General features: G+C 41.4%; 1 protein-coding gene across 3 annotated transcripts in view; it reads right to left on the bottom strand.

Annotated features, from left to right (window-relative positions):
* Window positions 1-22,391, bottom strand: part of LOC133555996 (TBC1 domain family member 10B-like) — a 25,629-nt gene extending 3,238 nt beyond the window's left edge. Inside the window, exons 1-9 of one of the 3 annotated variants that reach the window (XM_061905544.1) lie at window positions 21,986-22,391; window positions 9,945-11,068; window positions 7,276-7,375; window positions 7,071-7,178; window positions 5,872-5,978; window positions 5,640-5,754; window positions 2,884-2,949; window positions 2,618-2,807; window positions 1,252-1,406 (exon numbers count right to left, since the gene is read on the bottom strand). In XM_061905544.1, coding sequence (XP_061761528.1) covers window positions 1,252-1,406; window positions 2,618-2,807; window positions 2,884-2,949; window positions 5,640-5,754; window positions 5,872-5,978; window positions 7,071-7,178; window positions 7,276-7,375; window positions 9,945-11,050 — 1,947 coding nt within the window. In that variant the 5' untranslated portion in view covers window positions 11,051-11,068; window positions 21,986-22,391. Of the gene's footprint in view, window positions 1-1,251; window positions 1,407-2,617; window positions 2,808-2,883; window positions 2,950-5,639; window positions 5,755-5,871; window positions 5,979-7,070; window positions 7,179-7,275; window positions 7,376-9,944; window positions 11,069-18,618; window positions 19,878-20,783; window positions 21,931-21,985 lie in introns of those variants that run through there. The other 2 variants (XM_061905546.1, XM_061905545.1) reach the window with 2 other exon arrangements.
* Window positions 22,392-24,863: the final 2,472 nt, after the last annotated feature.

Below are 24,863 nucleotides of genomic sequence, written 5' to 3'. Positions count from 1 at the left end.
AGCTTGTCCTTTTTAATTTTGACAAAATAATACAATGAGAAATGACACAATATGTTACTGCATACGTCAGCAGATAAATTGGGAGCCTTGTTGGCTTACTCACTACTGAAAGACAAGTTGTCTTGTATGTTCATTGTTTTGGAAAACATTGTTCTTCGATTGCAATAAGAAACATATGTTTAATGTACCATAAGATTTCTTGTTCAAATAAAACTAATAATGTAATGTTTTGTGGTCCCCTTTGTTTGGAAAAGTATCGAAATACATTTTGGTACCAGTACCAAAATATTGGTATCGGGACAACCTTAGTTCAGGGGTGTCCAAACTTTTTCCACTGAGCGCCGCACACTGAAAAATTAAAGCATACAGGAAAATGTAATCTTTAGGGCTCCCCTCAGGTTTGGTCCTGGGTACAAGGAAGGGTCTCAGTCATAAAAATAAGGCATAAATTAATAAATATATATATACATCCATCCATTTTCTATTGCTTGTCCCTTTTGGGGTCACGGGGGGTACTCTCGGGCAGAAGGCGGGGTACACCCTGGACAAGTCTTATATATTTTTTATTATTATTAAACGCTGAAAATGCTACATCATCGTCAGGTCTGTGTGTCGATATAAAGTTACAAAAATGTTATATGCAATTTTTTTTTCAATCCTGTTTTTTTTTTTAAATTTAAAAAGAAATATACAACATTTTTCTCCCCAAAATTTCAAACTTGACTTAACTTGAGCCTTAAATAGGTGACTATTTCAAAGCATCAATTAGAATTTTGTTTTGTAGCAATGGCAGTTTTTAAGAATAAAATCCTCCTAAAATTATTGAGGATCCTAAAGGTCCTACTCAAAAAATTGGTAAAAATAAGTCACTTTTTTTTTTTTACTTTTTACACTTAAGTCTCTAGATTAACTTCAGAACTCTCCGTTGATTATAAGATTATTTTTTTCATGCCATTTTTGTTAAAGAAAACTGTTTTTCATATGCCAATATTTCAAAGTGCAATATTTGATCTGAAGTAAAGACAAAAACTGCTTTAAAGAAAAATACAATCTACATGGCAGCTTTGTGTAATTAAAGTTGACATGGTAAAATTATTTCGTAACAGTACACCAGTTCACTCTTATTTCTCTTTTTTTTTTTTAAATTTTCTTGAATTCTTTTTTTGTTAATAGCATTTTTAAAATGTGCTGCAGGCCGCAAATGGCCCTCAGGCCTCACTTAGGACACCCCTGACTTAATCCATCACGCACCTCCTGGACCAGAGTGTCCTCCCTGATGGTGTCAGGGGAGATGCTCCTCAGACGCTCCATGGTCTCGTACATCCCTTGCAGCTCCCGCAATTTGTCCACGGAGCCCAGCATCTGTTTGAGCAGCACCAGGCCCACGCGGAACACGATCTTCACGCCTGCAGGAACAGGCTCTAGTCAGCTCAAAGTACAAACTACAACAGAACTACATCAGCAGATACAATATATACACATATGATAGCGGCATTAAAATATTAAATACATTTATAAATAGTGAAGTGGATAGTAATAAACACTGGTCAAGCACCAGCCCTTTTGCCATGCTTAAAAAAAGTTAATTAAAAAAATTAATAAATATATACATATGAATATAAATCACTCTCATTGTCAATAATGCTCCACAAGTATGTTTTTTAATACTGGACAGGGTATTTAGTTGAGCTATTCACAGCAACGCTCATGTGGCCACGCCCCCTTTCTCTCCCTCCCGCAGTGCTGGTCGCCAGCATTACGTCTCTTGTGCTTACTTGACAAAAACTCCAATTTTTGCGGGGAAATCCTTTTTGTGTCCTTCTTTCTTGGCCTTTTCCCTGTCCCATTGTTTTTGCTACAGCTTTGATCAAGTCGCGCAACAAGCCTCCGTCCGTAATCAAATAACGTTAGTAGAGATGGACGGACATGAAGACGATAAAAAAGATATATTTGCCAAAAATTGAGAGTTTGTGTAAATATCTTTACAAAAATGAAAGTTATTACACAATTTAAGATAAGCAGGCAGCAGCTCACACACTCTCATACTTTCTGTAACATCCAGAAAGAAATGTCAGCCAGCTTGAAAAATGCCTCTTGAAGATGTCCAGAATTTTTTTAATTAAAATTTTTGCAATATTTCAGGGTTCCTCACAAGGAAACCTTACAATGTATTAAATCAATAATCTGGTATAAAACTGAGTAGATGTGAGAAATCCAACATTTTAAACAATTTTCTTTGGAGATTTTCCATATTTTGAAATGCAAATGTTAATGCTACTCTTGGAGACATGTAATAAAAGTGTTTGTGAAATCCACTGATGTTTTTGCTGCTAAATAAACCAAAACATTAGCGCCGGATAAAACATTGTCGCTACTGGTCTGACGTTTCCTACAAAAGCCGTGTCCAGCTGTTTACTATTCATTTCTAAATAACTTTTACTGTAAATGGATGTCAGCTCCAAATATCGTCTTGACCACTGATAAACAGTATCGAGCCTAAAAAAAAACATATCGGTCGATCTCTACTTTTTAGTGCACAAAAGTGACAGAAACACTTTATCTAGCCCAATTTACACCAAGCAGAACAACCGTTCCACGAGACTCTAAGAAGACATACCTTCACAGAAGAACATGTCCCAAACGCGCAGTACACACGCCCACGGCAGCGTGCGCGAGAAGATGCACATAAACCACTCGGTCATGTAGAGGATGGGGTCAATCTTGAACTTCTTGAGGTGGCGGTAGGCCATGGGACACGTGCGGCGCAGCAGCGAGAAGAAGATCTCGCCATCCAGCTGGATGGCCTCCTGGAACACCCGATGGGTAAAATTCAGAGGGCGAACTTGGGGGTCAGGTAAATCAACGTGTTGTGAATCGCCTCACCAGCCCGGCACTGTAGTAGCCCGGAAGGTACTTCTCGCAAATCTGGACGAGGCACCAGAAGGCTTGCTGTAGATCACAAGAGTTTGAGAATAATCTTGAAGCAAAAACTTATCGTTCTTTATAAATATGTTCCCTTATAGATAAAGCTGTCATGTGATGATTCACATGTTGACCAACTGTGCTTAAATTAACCAAAAATTAGAGACAGCTCTCAGTACGATGCCAGTGTTTCTCCTACGTGCAACCGATCGTGGCAAAATAAAATATGCCACACCTTAAATATTTGTTGTCTATTTGCAAGGAAAACATGTTTTTAAGGAATATATTACATTGCATGAATAGATATATTTATAGCCTATTGTTTACGCACTATTGAATAGTGATGCTCCAAAAATTCAGCTATTGAAAAAAACAGGCCCAAAAATAGCCTTAGGCCGAAAGACTTTGATCACCGTAAAAGGATGTTTTGATGAAGTAAGCAAGACACACGCAATTGTCTGGAGCAGAGGCAGCATGTCTGCTATGTGGACATACTTTAACATATCCCAAAATGTGGAATGTGCAAATATTAAGAGGACAGTTGCACTCTTTCAAGAAGAGAAAAATGCCATCAGTGAGAGTTTTGGGACAGTAGAGGTTTGCTGCAGCCTTCGCTGTTCATTGTGGACATCGAGTTACAGAAGTCAAGAGTCGCCAAACACGAGTACGGTGCCCAACAACACCAAGAAAAGATGCTAGATTTGCTGTGGCTTGTTTTTAATAAAGAAAAAGTCACTAAAAAAATTGGAGCATTCTATAAAAACTTGAAAAATTCTCAAAGTGCAGCCTGTGTTACACTGTACAGTAAGCAGCAACATTTGAAAAATAGAACTAAATTATATAATCTAAAAAATATATATATATGTTAATACTGATTACTAATAACTTGGGATAGGTACTGTTCACATTGAACCAGTACGGTACAAATCTGAACAAATTCCCGGTACCTTGGAATCAATACCGGTTCTCAACGGTACCAATTTTCTGTACTTTTGTGTTGGTTAAGAAATATTGTTTCTGATAAGAAAATGTATTTTTTATTGTAACATTTAAAAATGAGCTGATCATGATAACTGTTCTGCAGTTACTATATTTTTTTTATTAAAACATTTCTGAGTCTCAATTACAGGTTCAAGATCAAGACGTTGAATGGCAGTAGTTTATGATTAATGATGTGTTGGCCAGTCAGTTCAGTCTTTGCTGTCTAATCTTTTGTTACGACCTACAAAGTGTTAATACTGTAAGTACATGTATTGTTCTTACGAGTTCCTAATCAGTAGCATGGTAATAGAAAAGCCAATGCATATTAGCATCTAGCTTGCATGTTTTCAAAAGTGGACCCTTACTTTACTTATGTTGGAGCATTTTTTGGAGTCAGTTTCTTTGTTGGCATTGAAAATTGCAATATTACACAGAGGTAGTTTGGCTGAGTCCACTCCCAGTGCTGCTGGAGTGATCGCCAAGTGTCGAAGTACAGTATACCGGCTGAGTCCGCAACAGTGTACGACGTCACACGGATTCTACGTGAATTGGTGACCGGTAGGACTGGCGGGATTTGGTCGTTGCCAGAAAAGTACCAGATTCAGTACCATCCCGACTAAAAACAGATTTGTTTTTAAATGCATGTTTTGAATTTTTTTTTTTTCAGCATTTTCAAAATGCATCATTGCTGAATTTGCAAATTACAAGGTGACATCATACAGTTTGGCAAAAAAGTATTTAGTCAGCCACCGATTTTGCAAGTTCTCCCACTTAAAATGATGACAGAGGCCTGTAATTTTCATCATAGGTACACTTCAACTGTGAGAGACAGAATGTGAAAAAAATCCAGGAATTCACGTTGCAGGAATTTTAAAGAATTGATTTGTAAATTATGGTGGAAAATAAGTATTTGGTCAACCATTCAAAGCTCTCACTGATGGAAGGAGGTTTTGGCTCAAAATCTCACGATACATGGCCCCATTCATTCTTTCCTTAACACGGATCAATCGTCCTGTCCCCTTAGCAAAAAAACAGCCCCAAAGCATGATGTTTCCACCCCCATGCTTCACAGTAGGTATGGAGTTCTCGGGATGCAACTTAGTATTCTTCTTCCTCCAAACACGACGAGTTGAGTTTATACCAAAATGGGTACATGGATAATACAGCAGAGGATTGGGAGAATGTCATGTGGTCAGATAAAACCAAAATAGAACTTTTTGGTATAAACTCAACTCGTCGTGTTTGGAGGAAGAAGAATACTGAGTTGCATCCCAAGAACACCATACCTACTGTGAAGCATAGGGGTGGAAACATCATGCTTTGGGGCTGTTTTTCTGCTAAAGGGACAGGACGATTGATCCGTGTTAAGGAAAGAATGAATGGGGCAATGTATCGTGAGATTTTGAGCCAAAACCTCTTTCCATCAGTGAGAGCTTTGAATGGTTGACCAAATACTTATTTTCCACCATAATTTACAAATAAATTATTAAAAATTCCTACAATGTGAATTCCTGGACTTTTTTTTCACATTCTGTCTCTCACAGTTGAAGTGTAACTATGATGAAAATTACAGACCTCTGTCATCATTTTAAGTGGAAGAACTTGCACAATCGGTGGCTGACTAAATACTTTTTTGCCCCACTGTATCTGTTAAAAACCCTGGACGAAGTGCAATTCCAAGATTGTAATATTGTACCAATGTTTCTAATTCTGAGTGTTTGGCGGTGGGTCCCCACCTCTGCAGGCATGTGCATGAGGAGGACAGCAGCCACGGGAGCCTGCGCCTGGCAGTAGCCCTCGTCAGGCCTGTAGATGGTGTAAGCCTTCAGGATGCGGTACAGATCCTGTTGTCTGCAGACAGAGCCATCAATAATTAATAATTTATGACTGAGCACAAAGAGCTTTTCAAACCGCTAACATGAGCCTAAAAGTTTAATCGCTTAAAATCGTTTCAAGGTTGGTTCTGACCCATGACCCCCGCGTGCAGCAAACATCTCGTGGAAGGGGAACTGCCTGTGAAGATCCTTCTCAATGATGTCCAACCACTTGGCCTCTCCTGGCTCCCTCTCCAGCTCCTGCAGGGGGGAAAGAAAAGCGCCAAGTTCAAAAGCCAAATAGGAAATTGATGCTGAGCAGAAGTGTGCCACCCTGCTGAGAGAACTGACAGGCAGGATTACATGTCCTGATAAGAAGCTTACTAAAACTTCCTGTGCCTCTCCAGCCACGCCGAAGTGACAACTTCCCTTTGCAGGACTTCCACTTTGACTTGCACACAGTGGCCATTAGCCTATTCCCAGTTCTATACAAAACCGCACATTTACAAGCAGGTGGGGTTGTTTGTCTTTCTGGCCTGCGTGTTACTGTATATTTAATACAGAGCAGCGAAAAAGTCATGTGCATCAAAATGCTGTTGCCATTTCATCTGTCACGACTTCCTGTTCCTGTCAGCGGCACGCCTGAGGGCAGGGCACTATCCACTCCTAATTTGTCATTCAAACAGCTCGGTGGGTGTGGCCGCCTTATGATTATTTATTAATTGGCTGCAGTTGTAATTGTTCTCTGCAAAGAAAACATGACCAGAAAAACACAACACATTTTGCTTGTCTATATTGCTGTATAATAAGTTAAAATGGTATTTATTTTAGCAATCCTATATGACACGGGTGTCCACAGTGTGGCTCAGAAGCCGCTTACAGCCCACAGTTGTTTTTTTTCAATGGCCCACGACACATTCTAAAAATTACTGTTATAAAAAAAAAAAAAAGAAGTGCAATAAAAGAGCCATGTAAAATCCCTAATGCTAATAATATCTTGTGTATTGTAAATCCAATGTAAATTAACATCAAGCTAGCACATTTTAGAGTGGAGGTTTACTTTAGGTCAAGCTGACATGCTTTGTTGTTGTTGTTGAAAGTTTGCAACATTAGTTATATGAGTCCGCCCTGAGTGGTGCCTGAGTGATTGTTTACGTGAGCCAGTGTTTAGTCTGTAACCAGATGTCATGTGCCAAAGTATCGGAATTAGGCACGGTTTGATTTTACGTGAATCGATAACCGGTAGTACCAACGGAATAGAAGTACCAAATGTGGTACCCATCCCTGGACTTAAGCGAGTTTCACTGTATTTCTCGAAGACAAGCAAAAAAGAAAACACGTTAGCTTGTGTACCTCGAACTTGCCGATGTTGGCATCCAGCAGCTCCTGGCTGTTGGACAGCAGCTGCCACGCTTTGGAGCGGAGAGATGACGGAATACCTTTCCTGCAGCGCAACTTCACCTGCAACAGAGGCAATGACGACACCTGTTATTGTCCCACTTTTTACTCTGAAAACGGCCGCTGTGGTGTGAAGACTCAAACAATGACATCCGTGTACCTTCTGGAAGCGATGTTTGATCCACTTATCCCAGTTGTTGAACATTTCCAGCCATTTCATCTCTCTCTGCCGGGCCACTTCAATCCGAATTTCTTTTTCACTGTGACAATGTACAATGCACGCAAGTCACTCACTTTAAAAACACATTTTTGTAATTTTATAGTGGTAACGAAAATCGTCAAAATTCATATACTACTGAAATTCTTGTACCGTGACAACCCTAGTAGTGAAGGCAACTAGAGTAAATTTGTGTTATTATTAACAGAGTGGAGCGAACACACGGTCAGTGCATGTTTAGTCACAAACGCTCAGCAGCATGTGAGTCACACCAAAGGAAGCACGCAGGGGGGGTCAGAAACGTTTAAAGCAGAAAGGAAAAAAAGAGATAGAGAGGTAAAGTGAGGACAAACAGAATAATTAATCTGCATCCCATAGATCCATCTTCTATACTGCTTGTTCTCATGAGGATCACGGGTAAGCTAGAGCCTATCTAGCTGACTATGGCCAATCACAGGGCACATTTATACAAAAACAAAAAAATGATCACTATCCCGGTTACGGACAAAAGTGTTCAATTAACATGCATGTTTTTGGAAAGGGGGAGAAAGAAACCAGAGAAAATCCACGCACGCACAGAAGAACATGTAAACTCCACACAAGAACCTGAAATGTAAAGAAGACACTGATAATATTCAATGGCTTTGGAGTAGGATGATTGGATTAATATTTAAAACAAAAGATGATTGTTTGATGTTGTAAAATGTTAATAATTGAATAATTTGCAATTTTAGTATAATTAAATATCCATCCATCCATTTTTCTACCGCTTGTCCCTTTCGGGGTCGCGGGGGGTGCTGGAGCCTATCTCAGCTGGATTCGAGCGGAAGCGGGATACACCCTGGACAAGTCGCCATCTCATCACAAGGCCAACACAGACAGACAGACAACATTCACCCTGACAATCACACACTAGGGCCAATTTAGTGTTACCAATCAAATTATCCCATGATGCATGTCTTTGGAGGTGGGGGAAGAAGCCAGAGTACCCGGATGGAACCCACGCAGTCACAGGAAGAACATGCAAACTCCACACAGAAAGATCCTGACTACTCAGGACCTTCATATTGTGAGGCACATGCACTAACCCCTTTTCCACAGTGCTGGCCAATATGTTTGACCCAAAACAATTACCAATCCACTTAAACTTAAAGACATCATAAATCCATTCTGGACGGTTAATAATAAATAGGTTAGCATTTTTCAAAGCTACCATCCTTCTTGGCTTGTCTCATTTCACAGAATTAAACATTTTCTAACATTCCACACTACAAAATAATGTATAAATGATTCCTGCTGATATTGTATGAAAACAGGCTCCAATATCGAATATATTTCAATTACTTTAAAACAAAAGTGGAAGTGTTGTATCGGGCCACCCATGTTACAGGCCACACTTTGGACACCAAAATAATTGAATTACTCCATTAATGTTTTTGTTTTCCGTTGGCTCTTTGTGGACGTTAGTTCAAGAAAAAAAGCATGATGATAACCATAGAACTGGAAGTTACTGCAACATAGCTTAGCAACAAAAATGTCATATGTGATTTTTGTCCTGGTTGCTAAGTACAATTAGGTTACAATACAATAGTTGTGGGACTTTCTTTCTGCATTCTTCACCATATTTGTTAACATCAAACTTAGATATTGTGTTGTTTTTGTCTTATTACTAGACCTTCACTTATTCTTTGTTTAAAATAGGGCTGGGTGAGATGGCTCAAAACTCTATTACAATAAAAGTGTTTATTATCAGTCGAGATTGATATTTTTTAGTCAAAATAAGGATCAAGAGTTACCAGTGATGTCAAAGAGAAAACGTGTGACAATAACCCTAGAACTGGAAATTACTAGAACATAGCTTAGCGACAAAAGTGTCACACACCTTATTTGTACTGGTTGCAAAGTACAATTTGGGTACAATCTAATAGTTTTGGTACTTCCTCTCTGCATTCTTCACCATGTTTGTCTGGATCTAAATTATCTATTGTGTAGTTTTTGTCCTATTACCAGACCTTTACTTATTCTTTATACACAAAGTGCCAAGAATGTTAAAAAGTTTATTGAAAAAATTGTCTGTTGGATTAATAATACAAGTGTGAAGTAGAACTGTGAATCATTTGGGCAACACAGTCGATTCAATTTGATTCTTAGGGGTAACGATTCGATTTGGAATCACTTCTCAATCCAAAACGATTCCTAAACAAAAATCAACACTTTTTTTTTGTAACATCGGGTGCTAGTTCTATGATTACCTACATTCCTCCATAAAATAGATTAAACGTCTCTGATTAATGTATATATTACTTCAAAGAAAACTGGTCTTGTTGAATAAAATTCTACCCAAACATGTACTAAAGTGGCTGGACAGGACAGATTTTGGGAGAAAAAAATAAAAGAAAATTGATTCAATTTTTTTTTTAATCAATTAAGAATCGTTACAAATAAGAATCCAAATTTATTAAAAAATTTATTTTTTTTGACACCCCTATGTTGAAGGTTTTATGATTGCCACAGTTTTACCTTGGAACAGACCATTTCGATTGTAGCGTGAAAGACTGGACTTTGGCTTTGTATTAGAAATCAACCAGTGTGACTGTGACAACATCACTTACCCGCTTTCGCTGTACTGAGTGCCGCCCAAAAATCCGTACTTGTCAGTACGCTTGACCGCCAAACCATTGATTTCCGAATCGGAGCCAATCGAGCTCCCATCCTCCCCCAAGCCAGACAGGGACTCCAGAGTGCCCGACATCAGGCTGGCTGATTCCAAGTAGCTGAGGGTGTCGGGGGCCGGGCGTGAGGTGGCCAGCGGGAAGAAAGGGGCTGGCTCTTGGATGAACGGCACCGTCGGACTGGGGTCCCCGGACCTGGCGGTGGGGCTGCATGGCGGCTGTGCTTTAATGGGACTCTGGGGCTTCGGGGACACAGGTGGACGTGGACTCAGGGGCTTAGGGGACACAGGGGGAAGTGGACTCTGGGGCTTAGGGGACACAGGTGGAGGTGGACTCTGGGGCTTAGGGGACACAGGTGGAGGTGGACTCTGGGGCTTAGGGGACAAAGGTGGAGGTGGACTCTGGGGCTTAGGGGACAAAGGTGGAGGTGGACTCTGGGGCTTAGGGGACAAAGGTGGAGGTGGACTCTGGGGCTTAGGGGACAAAGGTGGAGGTGGACTCTTGGGGGCTTGTTCTTTCTGAGGTTTCTCCTCTACGGTCACTGTGGCGTCTCCGTCTGCGGGTTGGGCGACATCATCCCCACCAGGGTGCGGGTTGTGGGTAACGTGCACACTAGGGTAGAGATTTGGGCCTGGGGTAAGGTCAGTGGAAGGGGACGTCGGTTGAGCGGTAAGCTCCCTGGAAGACAAATCCGGCGGAGCTGCGAGTGAAGCTTCATTGGAGAGAAGGTCCTGACGCTCAACATGAGCGCCAGTCTTTGCCTCCTCATCCTCATGTTGTGCCGCCGCCGCCCCCTGACATACACAAGGGAGGGCACCCACCGGTGTTTCAGCAGCGACCTTCAAGGGACTCTGAGGTGGCAGCGGTGCGGAAGTCACGCCCTCCGGCTGCGGTGCCGGAGTAGTTTCAATCAAACATTTGGGTGTTGATGTTGCCATGGCCAGGTCAGGAGTGCGGGCTGCCAGCGAGGATGAGGGGACAGGAGTCGTCACGTGGGGGTCACTCAATGCGGATGGTGACGGGGACAAGGTTGAAAGTTCTGCCATTATCCGATGAGAGCTCTCCTAGAAGAGAAAAAAACCAAAAGTTGTAAGTCTTATCCAACATTTTGCAACAATTACTAATCTTTGGTTAGTCAAACATGGAGCAAATGTTCATACCAGTCAGCTGAAGTCATTGCTGACTGTTTTCATCATTCAGATAACGCTTTTAACCACATTGCATGAACATAAACACTTAAACAAACCAACAGCACATACAATACATTTGCAAACAATTTGAATTTCACTGTTATGCTGATGACACCCAACTCTACATGTCCCTAAAGTTGACCAACACGCCGGATTGTAGTCAGCTGGAGGGGTGTCTTAATGACATTAAACAATGGATGTCTGCTAACTATTTGCAACTCAACGCCAAGAAAACGGAAATTCTGATTATCGGTCCTGCTAGACACAGACATTTATTTAATAATACAACTTTAACATTTGACAACCAAACAATTAAACAAGGGTGACGCGGTAAAGAATCTGGGTAGTATGTTTGACCCAACTCTCTCGTTTGAGTCACACATTAAGAGCGTTACTAAAACGGCCTTCTTTCATCTCCGTAATATCGCTAAAATTCGCTCCATTTTGTCCACCAGCGACGCTTAGGTCATCATACATGCGTTTGTTACGTCTCGTCTCGATTACTGTAACATATTATTTTCGGGTCTCCCCATGTCTAGCATTAAAAGATTACAGTTGGTAAAAAATGCGGCTGCTAGACCTTTGACAAGAACAAGAAAGTTTGATCATATTACGCCTATACTGGCTCACCTGCACTGGCTTCCTGTGCACTTAAGATGTGACTTTAAGGTTTTATTAGTTACGTATAAAATACTAAACTGTCTAGCGCCATCCTATCTTGCCGATTGTATTGTACCATATGTCCCGGCAAGAAATCTGCGTTCAAAGGACTCCGGCTTATTAGTGATTCCCAGAGCCCAAAAAAAGTCTGCGGGCTATAAAGCATTTTCTATTCTCTCTGGAATGCCCTCCCGGTAACAGTTCGAGATGGTACCTCAGTAGAGGCATTTAAGTCTCATCTTAAAACTCATTTGTATACTCTAGCCTTTAAATAGACCCCCTTTTTAGACACGATCTGCCGTTTCTTTTCTTTTTCTCCTCTGCCCCCCTCTCCCTTATGAAGCGGGGGGGGGGAACAGGTCCGGTGGCCATGGATGAAGTACTGGCTGTCCAGAGTCGGGACCCAGGATGGACTGCTCGCCTGTGCATCGGTTGGGGACATCTCTGTGCTGCTGATCCGCCTCCGTTTGGGATGGTTTCCTGCTGGCTCCACTATGGACGGGACTCTCGCTACTATATTGGATCAACTTTGGACTGGACTCTCACCGTTATGTTGGATCTACTATGGACTGGACTTTCACAGTGTCATGTTAGACCTGCTCGACATCCATTGCTTTCAGTCTCCCCTAGGGGTGGGGGGTTGCCGACATATGCGGTCCTCTCCAAGGTTTCTCATAGTCATCATAGCCACTGTCTCCGACGTCCCCGTATGTGGGCTCTGTACCGAGTATGTGCAGCCCTTTGAGACACTTGTGATTTAGGGCTATAAAAATAAACATTGATTGATTGATTGAATCTTTTGAAAGGCTCTTTAAAAGGGAACGACGAGAACCGATTCCCCATTGTGAGAAGTTCGTTTGGGAATCGTTATATTTATGCACATGCAAATTTAACGGGCAGCACAGTGGAACAGAGTTTAGTGCATGTGCCTCACAATACGAAAGTCCTGAGTTGTCCTGGGTTCAATCCCGGGCTTGGGATCTTTCTGTATGGAGTTAGCATGTTCTCCCTTTGACTGCGTGGGCTTCCTCCCACCGCCAAAGACATGCCCCTGGGGATAGGTTGATTGGCAACACTAAATTGGCCCTAGTGTGTGAATGTGAGTGTGAATGTTGTCTGTCTATCTGTGTTGGCCCTGCGATAAGGTGGCGACTTGTCCAGGGTGTACCCCGCCTTCCGCCCAAATGCAGCTGAGATAGGCTCCAGCGACCCCCCCCCACCCCCCACCCCGAACGGGACAAGCGGTAGAAAATATACATACATACACATATATATATATACATACTTACACACATACATATACATACATACATATATATATATATATATATATATATATATATATATATATACATATATATATATATATATATATACAGTGCCCTCCATAATTATTGGCACAACAATACAAGTGCATTTATTCAGTGGGGAAAAAATCCCACATAAAGAAATAATTATTTGACATCAAATAATGTGTGTCACAATTATTAGCACCCCTGGTGTTAATATTTTGTACAACCCCCTTTTGCCAACAAAACAGCACCTAATCTTCTCCTATAATGTTTCACAAGATGGGCAAAGACAGAAAGAGGGATTTTCAGCCATTCCTCTTTGCAGAATCTCTCTAAATCATCCAGAGACCTGGGTCCTCTCCTCTGTACTCTCCTTTTCAGCTCACCCCACAGGTTCTCAATGGGGTTGAGGTCAGGGGACTGAGATGGCCATGGGAGGAGCTTGATTTTGTGTCTGGTGAACCATTTCTGTGTAGATTTGGCCATATGTTTAGGGTCATTGTCTTGCTGAAAGACCCAGTGACGACCCAGCTTCAGCTTTCGGGCAGAGGGCAACAGATTTTGATTTAAAATGTCCTGGTATTTCAAAGCATTCATGATGCCATGCACCCTAACAAGGTTCCCAGGGCCTTTGGAAGTGAAACAGCCCCACAGCATCACTGACCCACCCCCATACTTCACAGTGGGTATGAGGTGCTTTTCAGCATGCGCATCTTTCGTGGTACGCCAGACCCACTTAGAGTGTTTGTTGCCAAAAAGCTCAATCTTGGTCTCATCTGACCAAAGCACACGGTCCCAGTTGAAGCCCCAATACCGTTTGGCGAACTCCAGACGCTTGCGTTTATGATTGTGAGTGAGGAAAGGTTTTCTCCGTGCATGCCTCCCAAACAGCTTGTTGGCGTGTAGACAGCGCCTGATGGTTGATTTGGAGACTTTGTGACCCCAGGATGCTACCATTTGTTGTAATTCTGTAACAGTGAGCTTTGGAGATCTTTTGATTTCTCTTACCATCCTCCTCACTGTGCGTGGTGGCAAAATAAACTTGGGTCCTCGTCCAGGCTTATTTACCACTGTTCCAGTTGTTTTGAACTTCTTAATTATTCCTCTCACAGTGGATATGGGCAGCTGCAGTTGAGTGGCAATCTTCTTGTAGCCTCTGCCTGACCTGTGAAGGTCGACGCACATCTGCCTCACTTGTATGCTGTGTTCCTTTGTCTTTCCCATGTTTAAGAGTGGATAAGAGAAATGGCCTCGGTGTCACGTCATATTTATACCCCAGGGAAACAGGAAGTGATGAATTACTAATTAAATGTTCCTACGTACTCTGGTAAACTTTGTAAACTACTGTAGAAATGACAGAAATGCTTCAATTATATTTATTTCCTGGGAATTGTTAAGGGTGCCAATAATTGTGGAACAGGTGATTTAATGAAAAATAATTATTTTTTAGTCAGGGATTTTTTTATTTTCTTACAATTCATTTGAGTTGAAGGCTACATTTTCCTACAATTTTCAGTGTGACAGTATTCTTCTGCAATAAACACTGAATTTATTTTAAGGCTTTTAACACATCTCAACCAGGGGTGCCAATAATCATGGAGGGCACTGTATATATATATATATATATATATATATATATATATATACACACATGTATCTATACATACATATATATAAACATACATACATACATACATATATATATATATATATATATATATATATATATATATATATATCCATCCATCCATCCATCCATTTTCTACCGCTTATTCCCTTTCGGGGTCGCGGGGGGCGCTGGCGCCTATCTCAGCTACAATCGGGCGGAAGGCGGGGTACACCCTGTACAAGTCGCCACCTCATCGCAGGGCCAACACATATATACACATATATATGTGGTGTGTCGAAAATAATTACGACTATTTTTAATTGTATTTATCTATTGTAATTGGATTTACTATGATTAGTAGTTTTTACTATTGTTTTACGTATTTATTTTATTTGTATTCACTTTTCGGGTAGTAGTTTGATCGTACACACATTTATTCTGTCCTAATTTTAATTGTAGTTTTATTTACACTTTTTTAAAACCATTCTTAATTTTTATTATTTCTAATTATTTGTGTATTTTTTACTACATTGTTAAAATACTTTTTTTTTTCGATGAGGGAAATTTCAAACCAGTGATGTTAATGTCAAAGCATATAATTATGGGTCCACCTTATGGCATGTTTACAATGAAATCAAATAAATAATAAAATTTAAATAAATTAACATTCAGGAATAATTACCACCAATAAAGTAATATTTGTGTGAATTTAACTATACTGATTAACATCTATATCCATCCATCCATTTTCTACCGCTTGTCCCTTTTGAGGTTGCTGGAACCTACCTCAGCTGCATTCGATATCTTATCGCATAACTGATACGAGTGACTGTTGTGACGGTTACAATTTTAGACCACAAGGCGTTGATATTGGTGTTGATATCGATTAATGATTAGTTCCCAACCTTAAAGCCTCAAATTAGTTAAGAAGGCGAGCTGATTAATTAAAGTAAAATAATGACATTTTCACTGTTGATGGCGAGAAGTATTTTTTTTTATGGCTGACTCCGCCCAACCACGAATAGGTACAAATAGGCAATGACCCATCTAGAACTCCAAGGTGTCTTCATCATCATTAGAATCAATTCTTATGGAGATCTGTATTGGTGGAGCTCAGTTACAAATGTTAAAAGTTTTGTAGCAAACCATCAGATCAAAGTTAGGCGCCATGCCACACCCACATCTTATGGCGTAAACAACATTTCTTTGCAATTAATCATCGCCCATCTGTCTACTATCTAGGAGGAGTTCGTTAAAGTACAACCCTTGTTTTTGACATAAACCAAAATGGCCGACTTCCTGTTTGTTTTCCAAATATAGGTTCTTGAGACTTTTACATGAGTTTTAGCATTATAAATGTCTTCAGCGATTGTTGTGACAGTATGTGAAATTGGTGGGAGGGGCGGAATTTTTTTATTTTGAAATTTCATGTTTGGGACCCCGAAAATATATTTTTTTTCCTCCAAACCCAACATGCTGGATTTTAGAGGCATGTTAAGTGCTCACACCAGCAAGTTAAACCCAGACCAATGTTGATCCTGACTGTCCTTTTATCTGGGTAACCTTTTTTTTTTTTTAATTGTCTCCTCAGACAAAACTTTGTTTCTTTGCTTGTTTTGGAGCTTCGACCATGATCGCAGTAATTGCACATAGGCATTGTTCTTCTTTTTGTTTTCTGGTGACGCGTAGGCGTTAGCATTGACTTCAGTATTTTTAACAAATGGGGAAAGGGGGAGTGAAGTATGCTGTAAAGCAGGTCAGCGCATTTGTAGTTTTTTGTGAGGCAGGGTTCCTGCCGCCTTCCTGAAAGTTGCTAAGTGCCAGCGGGAGCGATACAGACCCCCTCGGGCCATGACAGAGGTGTCATTCAACCAGTTGTAAGTCCATGTAAATAAATAAATAAATGATAAATGGGTTGTACTTGTATAGCGCTTTTCTACCTTCAAGGTACTCAAAGCGCTTTGACACTACTTCCACATTTACCCATTCACACACACATTCACACACTGATGGAGGGAGCTGCCATGCAATGCACCAACCAGCACCCATCAGGAGCAAGGGTGAAGTGTCTTGCTCAGGACACAACGGACATGACGAGGTTGGTAGTAGGTGGGATTTGAACCAGGGACCCTCGGGTTGCGCACAGCCACTCTCCCACTGCGCCACGCTGTCCCAATAATATGTAACATCCCAATAGTTATGAAAAGTAACTCAGTGGTGCTTTAAGTCCCAAACTGTCACCCAATAGGAAACTTCGATTCAGAAAAAAAACTCTCAAACTGGTTGTGATACAGTTAATGATAGTATTAATGTTAGGTGTAATGATAGTATGTAAAATTCTGCCTAAATAAAGGAAGTACACCTGATATACAGCTGTTTCCTATTGTTCATGGCTGAATGGAGTCTGGGGTAATATGGCTGCATGGGGTAGGGGTAGGGAACCTATGGCTCTGGAGCCAGATGTGGCTCTTTTGATGACTGCATCTGGCTCTCAGATAAATCTTAGCTGACATTGCTTAACACGATAATTATGAATAATTCCGCTGGAATTCACAGTGCTACAAATAATGTTCAAAATATAAAACATTCTCATGCATTTAAATCCATCCATCCGTTTCCTACTGCACCCGTTCAAGAAGTCGCATTAATGGTAAGAAGTATTTTATGTCATGATGGGGGGGTCGCAGCTTGCTGCGGGGTCGTTCTCCCAGGAAGGCAGACGGACTACTCGGGACATGGCATTTAGGTAAAAACATGACTTAATTTAAACTAAAAAAAGATACAAACAAAAATCGCTCACATCGGAGGCATACGTTGGGCTAAGGAAGAAAGCTAACGCATAAACAGACTATGAACATATATCAAACAAAACTTACTTGGCATGAAGCACGAAACTATGGCAAGGCATGAAACAAGTCAGCACAGAGCAAGAAAAGATCACATTGACGCCAGAGCGACTGACTGGCAAAGACAAGCATAAATACTGCCTCTGATTAGTGCTCGGGAAGCAGGTGAGCGGGCATTTTGTCCACCAAAGACAGGTGGACAAAATGAGTAACCAAGGAAACCAGACAAGGGAGTGGAAAAAAAACAGGAACTTAAAGAGTCCAAAACACAAACAGCACATGGCCAAACAAAAACATGATCAATAGATATGACATTTGATTATTGGTTAGCTTCAGAATAACAATTTTATTAAAAAGAATAAGAGACTTATTATACTCAAAAAATGTTGTTCTTACTTAAAAATGCACGCATTTAGTTGTATTCAGTGTTAAAAAATATGATACGGCTCTCACAAAAATACATTTTGAAATATTTGGCATTCATGGCTCTCTCAGCCAAAAAGGTTCCTGACCTCTGGCCTAGTGTAAACAACAGATGGTAAACATTTAGGTTATCATATTTTCCGGACTATAAGGCGCACTTAAAATCCTTCTTTTTTTCTCAAAACTTGACTGTGCAGCTTATAACCCAGTGTGCCTAATGTACGGAATAATTCTGGTTTTGCTTACCAACCTCAAAGCAATTTTATTTGGTACATGATGTAATGATAAGTGTAGCTTGTAGATGGCAGCAAAACATAAGAGATATATGTAGGCTGCACTACGATGGCAATATGACTCAAGTAAACAACACCAACATTTTATATGTTCCATTGAAAATATAGAACATTACACACAGCGCTCAAAAATCTATCAAAATGTTTTAGTACGACTTTGGTAAGCTATGAAGTCGCACCGCTTGATGGATTGTCGGCGCATTAAACATACAAGTACTGCATTATTAAGCTGTGTGTATAAGGCAAGACATTATCTGGCGTTTTGTTTAGCAAAATATCATACAAAAGCAACTTTTCTTACCTTCTGGTACCTGCTGATCTGTATTTGGGATCTGCGTAAATCCTAAAAAAAATTGTGCGAGTCCCCCTTTGTAGTCCATGTCGACACTGTAGTCGATAAGCTTCTGCTTTTTCTCGTTCTGCTTGTTATAAGACATTCATCCTCCGCTGTTGCCATTTCTAATATAACGTAGTGTAAAGTTCTTACCTTTATCTGTCAGTTAACCCGTAATGAAAGCGCTAAAACACGCCGGTGTAGTGAGTTTACGTTATTTCCTCAAGGAACATTAGTTAATAGAGAGTTCCGGTCGGACGGTTTTTCACAGGACAACAACACTTTTTGTTTCCGGATGAGATGCTGCTCCGTTATTGATGTAAGTAAAATCTGAATGTCATTAAAACAGTTAACTTGATCTTTTGACACTTCTTCCACTCACGTCCTTGCACGCTACACCGCTAAAACAAAGATGACGGGGAGAAGACGCTGCCGAAAGTGAGCCACGTAAATAAGACCACCCACTAAACAGCACATCCTGAAGCGACTGTCAGAAAGCAGCTTGAAGATGGTCTGTAAAACATAATCTATGCAACATTTTGACCAAAGAACCACCATTCCATGTTATGTAGACCACTAGGAAGTATTTTCAATTCAGAAAAAAATGAAAATATAACTCCTTTAATGTGTCCTATAATCCGGTGCGCCTAATATGTGAAAAAAGATCGAAAATAGACCATTCATCGGCAGTGCGCCTTATAATCCGGTGCGCCCTATGGTCCGGAAAATACGGTATGCATAATGTACGGTGGCATAATGTAGGGGTCGGCCATAGTTTTTACCACTGGATTATGAAAAACATTACTCATGACGGGAGAAACAGTTAGCTCCGTCTTTTTACACCTCTTTCACTCCCGTCCTTGCACACTACACCGCTACAACAAAGATGACGGGGAGAAGAAAAGGTGAGCCACGTAAATAAGACCGCCTACAAAAAGGCGCATCATGAAGCTACGGTCAGAAAGCAGCTTGAAGATGGTCTGTAAAACATAATCTACGTAACATTTTGACCAAAAAGCCATGTGGACCACCATGTGGTCTTAATGTTATTTCGACCACAAGGCAGTGTTATCAATTTAAAATAAAAAATAAAAATTTAACTCCTTTAATAAGCCTTATAATCCGGTGTGCCTAAAATATGAAAAAAGATCGAAAATAGACCGACCATTCATCGGCAGTGCGCCTTATAATCCGGTGCGCAGGCAAGGCTTTTTTATTAGCGACCAAAAGTTGCAAACTTTATAGTCGATGTTCTCTACTAAATCCTTTCAGCAAAAATATGGAAATATCGCGAAATGATCAAGTATGAAACATAGAATGGACCTGCTATCCCCGTTTAAATAAGAAAATCTCATTTCAGTAGGCCTTTAATGCAGTATAAACAAGTATGTTTTAATGGAGACACATAGAATCATCATACTGGTGTGATTATATGCATCAAGTGTTCATTCAAGGCTAAGGCAAAATATTGAGATATATATCGTGTATCGCGACATGGCCTAAAAAAATAGAGATATTAAAAAAGGCCATGTCGCCCAGCCCTAATAGGGAGTATCATTGTTGATGTTTGTGAGTAATGGAACAGTGGCCACAAATATTAAACATACTTGTTAAATAAAGCCTTTGTCTTGTTTTTAAAGGCCTACAGAAAAGAGATTTTCTTATTTAAACAGGAATAGCAGGTCCATTCTATGTGTCATACTTGATCATTTCGCGATATTGCCATATTTTTGCTGAAAGGATTTAGTAGAGAAGATCGACGATAAAGTTCGCAACTTTTGGTCGCTAATAGAAAAGCCTTGCCTTTACCGAAAGTATGTGCGCGTGACGTCACAAGTTGCAGGGCTCGACACATATTCACATTGTTTATAATGGGAGCCACCAGCAGTAAGAGCAATTCGGACCGAGAAAGAGACAATTTCCCCATTAATTTGAGCGAGGATGAAAGATTTGTGAATTAGGATATTTATAGTGAAGGACTAGAAAAAAAAAAGCGAAGGCACCGGGCGGCGGCAGTGTGAGCATTTCAGATGTAATTAGACACATTTACTAGGATAATGTCTGGAAGATCCATTATCTGCTTATTGTTTTAATATTGTTTTAATTAGATTGTAAAGATTGTAAAGACATACCTCGAGGTCGGATGGCTGCGGTGAATACACAGTGTCTCAGAGAGAAGCCAAGCTTACAGCTGCCTTTTTTGACAGCTGCTGCAGGACGACGAATAATCCACTGATGTCTCCGGTAAGATATATATCACAATTTCCCCATCCAAAAATATGCTGGTTGACGTAGAGAAAACATGTTCGCTTGACCGCTCTGCTTCACAACAAAAAAAGAAACACCGGCTGTGTCTCGGTGCTAAAGACAGCTGCAAACCACCGCTTTCCACCAACAGCATTGTTCTTTATAGTCTCCATTATTAAATGAACACATTGAAAAAGATTCAGCAACACAGATGTCCAAAATACTGTGTAATTATGCGGTTAAAGCAGATGACTTTTAGCCGCAAGTGGTGCAGCGCTAATATTTCTTGACAGTCAGTGACGTCACGCGTACGCGTCATCATTTCGAGACGTTTTTAACAAGAAACTCGCGGGAAATTTAAAATTGAAATTTAGTCAACTAAAAAGGCCGTATTGGCATGTGCTGCAATGTTAATATTTCATCATTGATGTATAAACTATCAGACTGCGTGGTCGGTAGTAGTGGGTTTTAGTAGGCCTTTAATAAATATTTAGGCCTACTATGCTACTGTGAGTTAATGTTGGTCATTATGGAGGTAGCCAAGTGTTTTCTAAGGTAAGACTGGGTGGAAAGAAGTTGGAGTATCACTGGACTATTGTAATTATGCAGGTAGAGAGCTACTTTTTTCAAATGTGACCACCCTAAAGAACAATACACCAGCAGGCAGTAACAATAAATGTCAGTCTGCATTTCCTCTTGCGCAAGCTTGGAACATAAATAGAAAGGATGTGACTAATTCGTCTTTTTTGAGGATATGGTAGCCTACTGTGCAGGAGGACAACGTGATAGCTTTAAGGCGGTCAGATGAGCGTGTCAGGTGCGAGTGGAGCATCAATAACATGCACGGCCATCACTGAAGCGTGCAGCCTCCAGGCGGCTACGTGCTAAGAGCTAACAACACTTCTCCTCCACGGAGGCCTCCAACGATTTAAGTGCGGCTAATTAAGCTGCCAACATGCTCCCGACGTGCCGGGCAGGCCCAGGCCGGGCAGCGACCCCGCGGCCTCCGCCTGACGATGACCGCCCGCCCGCCGACCCGTCCACGGCAGCCTCAACAACCCCCCTCCCCTCCTGCAGCCACACTCACCCACTCCCGGCGTTGTCACTCAAATCCGTCCGCCCGGGTCCACGCGTTGCCCCGCCACAGCCCCGGACTCCGCCAAGCCCCTGGGGTGGAGAGGAAAGCGACGCCGGAGAAGGCACCGCCGAGTACGGCGAGGATGTGGACGCGCTGACGTCCTGCGGATGGTGTGCTTAGCGAGCTAGGCTAGCTAGCATAGGTTGCTAGCCAGACGTCTGCGTTACTTCTTCCGAACACGCTGGGTGTACAAACATTCCAACCCGGGCAAACTGCTCACTCCTACTCTTCGCTACTCATCCCCGACACCTTTTTCTTTGTTTAATTCATCCGAGCTCGGCGGTGCGGACACGGGACACATCCTTCACCCGCCGCCCGCATTTGCTACTGACAGCTACGTACGTGCTCACGTACAGCCGCGGGAGCGCGCACGCAGCGGCGCAGCATTGAATCACTTTAAAACACCGTACCGGGCCACAGAATAATTTAATTTTTTTATTATTATTTTTTTTAATTAAATCAACATAAAAAACACAAGATACACTTACAATTAATGCACCAACCCCCAAAAAACTCCCTTTTTCATGACAAAAAAAAAGACACAAAAAAAAGAATTACCCTCTGCCCCCCGCCGGGCCGCGGGACAAAATATCAAGCGTTGACCGGTCCGCAGCTACAAAAAGGTTAGGGACCACTGCTTTAAAACATCCCCTTATACACACACAAAACACCAAAATGACAAAAACAATTATCCATCCACTTGTCCCTTTCCTTCTTGTCAGGATCCCCAGCAAGAACATTCTGAAGCTGCAGTACATACAAAATAGTGCTGCGAGGATCCTGATGAGAGTGCGGAAACATGACCACGTCACACCAACTCTCAAATCCCTTCACTGGCTTCCTGTTCCATTCAGGATTGAATTCAAAATCTCCCTACTAACTCATTGAAATGCCCCGCTCTACCTCAAGGAACTGCTCACCCCCAAATCCTCCACACGACATCTCCGCTCCGGACAGGCTGACCTCCTCCAACCTCCAAGGACAAGGCTTCGAACAAAGGGAGACCGGGCTTTCTGCTCCGCTGCTCTCAGTCTGTGGAACGCTCTCCCTGACCACCTGAGGGCACCTCAGACTGTGGATGCTTTAAAAAAAGGCTTAAAAACACATCTTTTTTAAAAAGCCTTTTTATAGACATGCTGTAGACAGCTGTTTCTAGTTTTATATTTTATTTATTTTACTATTTTTTACTATTATTATTATTACTATTTTTTACACTGTGGCACTTTGAGGTTGTTTGCTCAACGTAAAGTGTTTTTTTTTTACGAATAAATCTATTATTATTTGTATTATTATAATTATTATTATTTGGGATTTAATAGTTGTATTTGTTAACCATTAACTATATGGTCGGCAAAGTGATTAAGACAAGTTGCCAAATGATTGCACTTGGTTAGTTCAACCGACAGAGGGCGGCAGATCCCTTTTTATTTCACGGTTAGTAGGGATAGGTTGATTGGCAACAGTACATGGTCAATAGATAGATAGTACTTTATTGATTCCTTCTGGAGAGTTCCAATAGTGTGTGAATGTGAGTGTGAATGTTGTCTGTCTATCTGTGTTGGCCCTGCGATGAGATGGTGACATGTCCAGGGTGTGCGCTGCTTTCCGCCTGAATGCAGCTGAGATAGGCACCAGCACCCCGTGACCTCCAAAGGGGTAAGCAGTAGGATGGATGATATTTTTTCATTGGTTCGTTTTGAGTATACTGGCAGCCTAAAGGAGGACACGCATTGAACTGAATGTATACAAAGTGTTTTACATTCTAAATACACAATTAAAAAAAAAAAAAAAATCCAATTGGATTCAAAGAACAAATAGGTGTAAAGTAAAGGGGAAACGTTGAAATGCTGACACTAAAACATGGGATGCAAGATGTTTTTTGTTTTTTCCAGCGAATATCGTAGCTTCCTGCTTCTCAAGAAAGATACCAATAACTGATTAACTTGTTAATATCTTTTCAAAACTAATGTGTGCATATGTACCTATCTCTGCGACTGGCATAGGTTACATCCATCCATCCATTTCCTACAGCTTATTCCCTTTTGGGGTCGCGGGGGGCGCTGGCGCCTATCTCAGCTACAATCGGGCGGAAGGCGGGGTACACCCTGGACAAGTCGCCCCCTCATCACAGGGCCAACACAGATAGACAGACAACATTCACACTCACATTCACACACTAGGGCCAATTTAGTGTTGCCAATCAACCTATCCCCAGGTGCATGTCTTTGGAAGTGGGAGGAAGCCGGAGTACCCGGAGGGAACCCACGCATTCACGGGGAGAACATGCAAACTCCACACAGAATGATCCGAGCCTGGGATTGAACCCAGGACTGCAGGACCTTCGTATTGTGAGGCAGACGCACTAACCCCTCTGCCACCGTGAAGCCGCATAGGTTACAATGGCTTTCAATAGAGATGGCGGTTTAGGTGGCTGATAAGTTTTGATGTGTTGAAGCGTGATGTTTGTTTTTTTTCCCTTGTCATTGAGCGTTTGCACAACATCAGGTGCAACTTGCACGCAAAATATCTGAAGAGACAGTGAAGAAGTACTGAACGATCAAGGCCATGCTGGTTTGCGATGAGATCAGGGGAGGTATTGGAAGAAAGGAGTGCTTGATTTGCTCACCCTAACCCGCTAACAGCACTGTACGGGTAATCTCGCATCATTGTAGCTTTTTTGTTGTTGTTGCTTATAAACAGGCTGTTTTATTTTCGTTTTCATTTTTTTTGTCCATCCATCTATCCAACATTTTCCGCTTTTCCAAAGTCAGGTCACGGGGGCTGCAGCATAAGCAGAGAAGCCCTGCCTTCCCTCTCCCCAGCTATT

The sequence above is a fragment of the Nerophis ophidion genome, linkage group LG07 (genome assembly GCF_033978795.1).
Source record: "Nerophis ophidion isolate RoL-2023_Sa linkage group LG07, RoL_Noph_v1.0, whole genome shotgun sequence".
NCBI classification, from domain to species: domain Eukaryota; kingdom Metazoa; phylum Chordata; class Actinopteri; order Syngnathiformes; family Syngnathidae; genus Nerophis; species Nerophis ophidion.
Note: the sequence above shows the minus strand (reverse complement) of the source record. Positions and strands in the feature narration are given on the sequence as shown.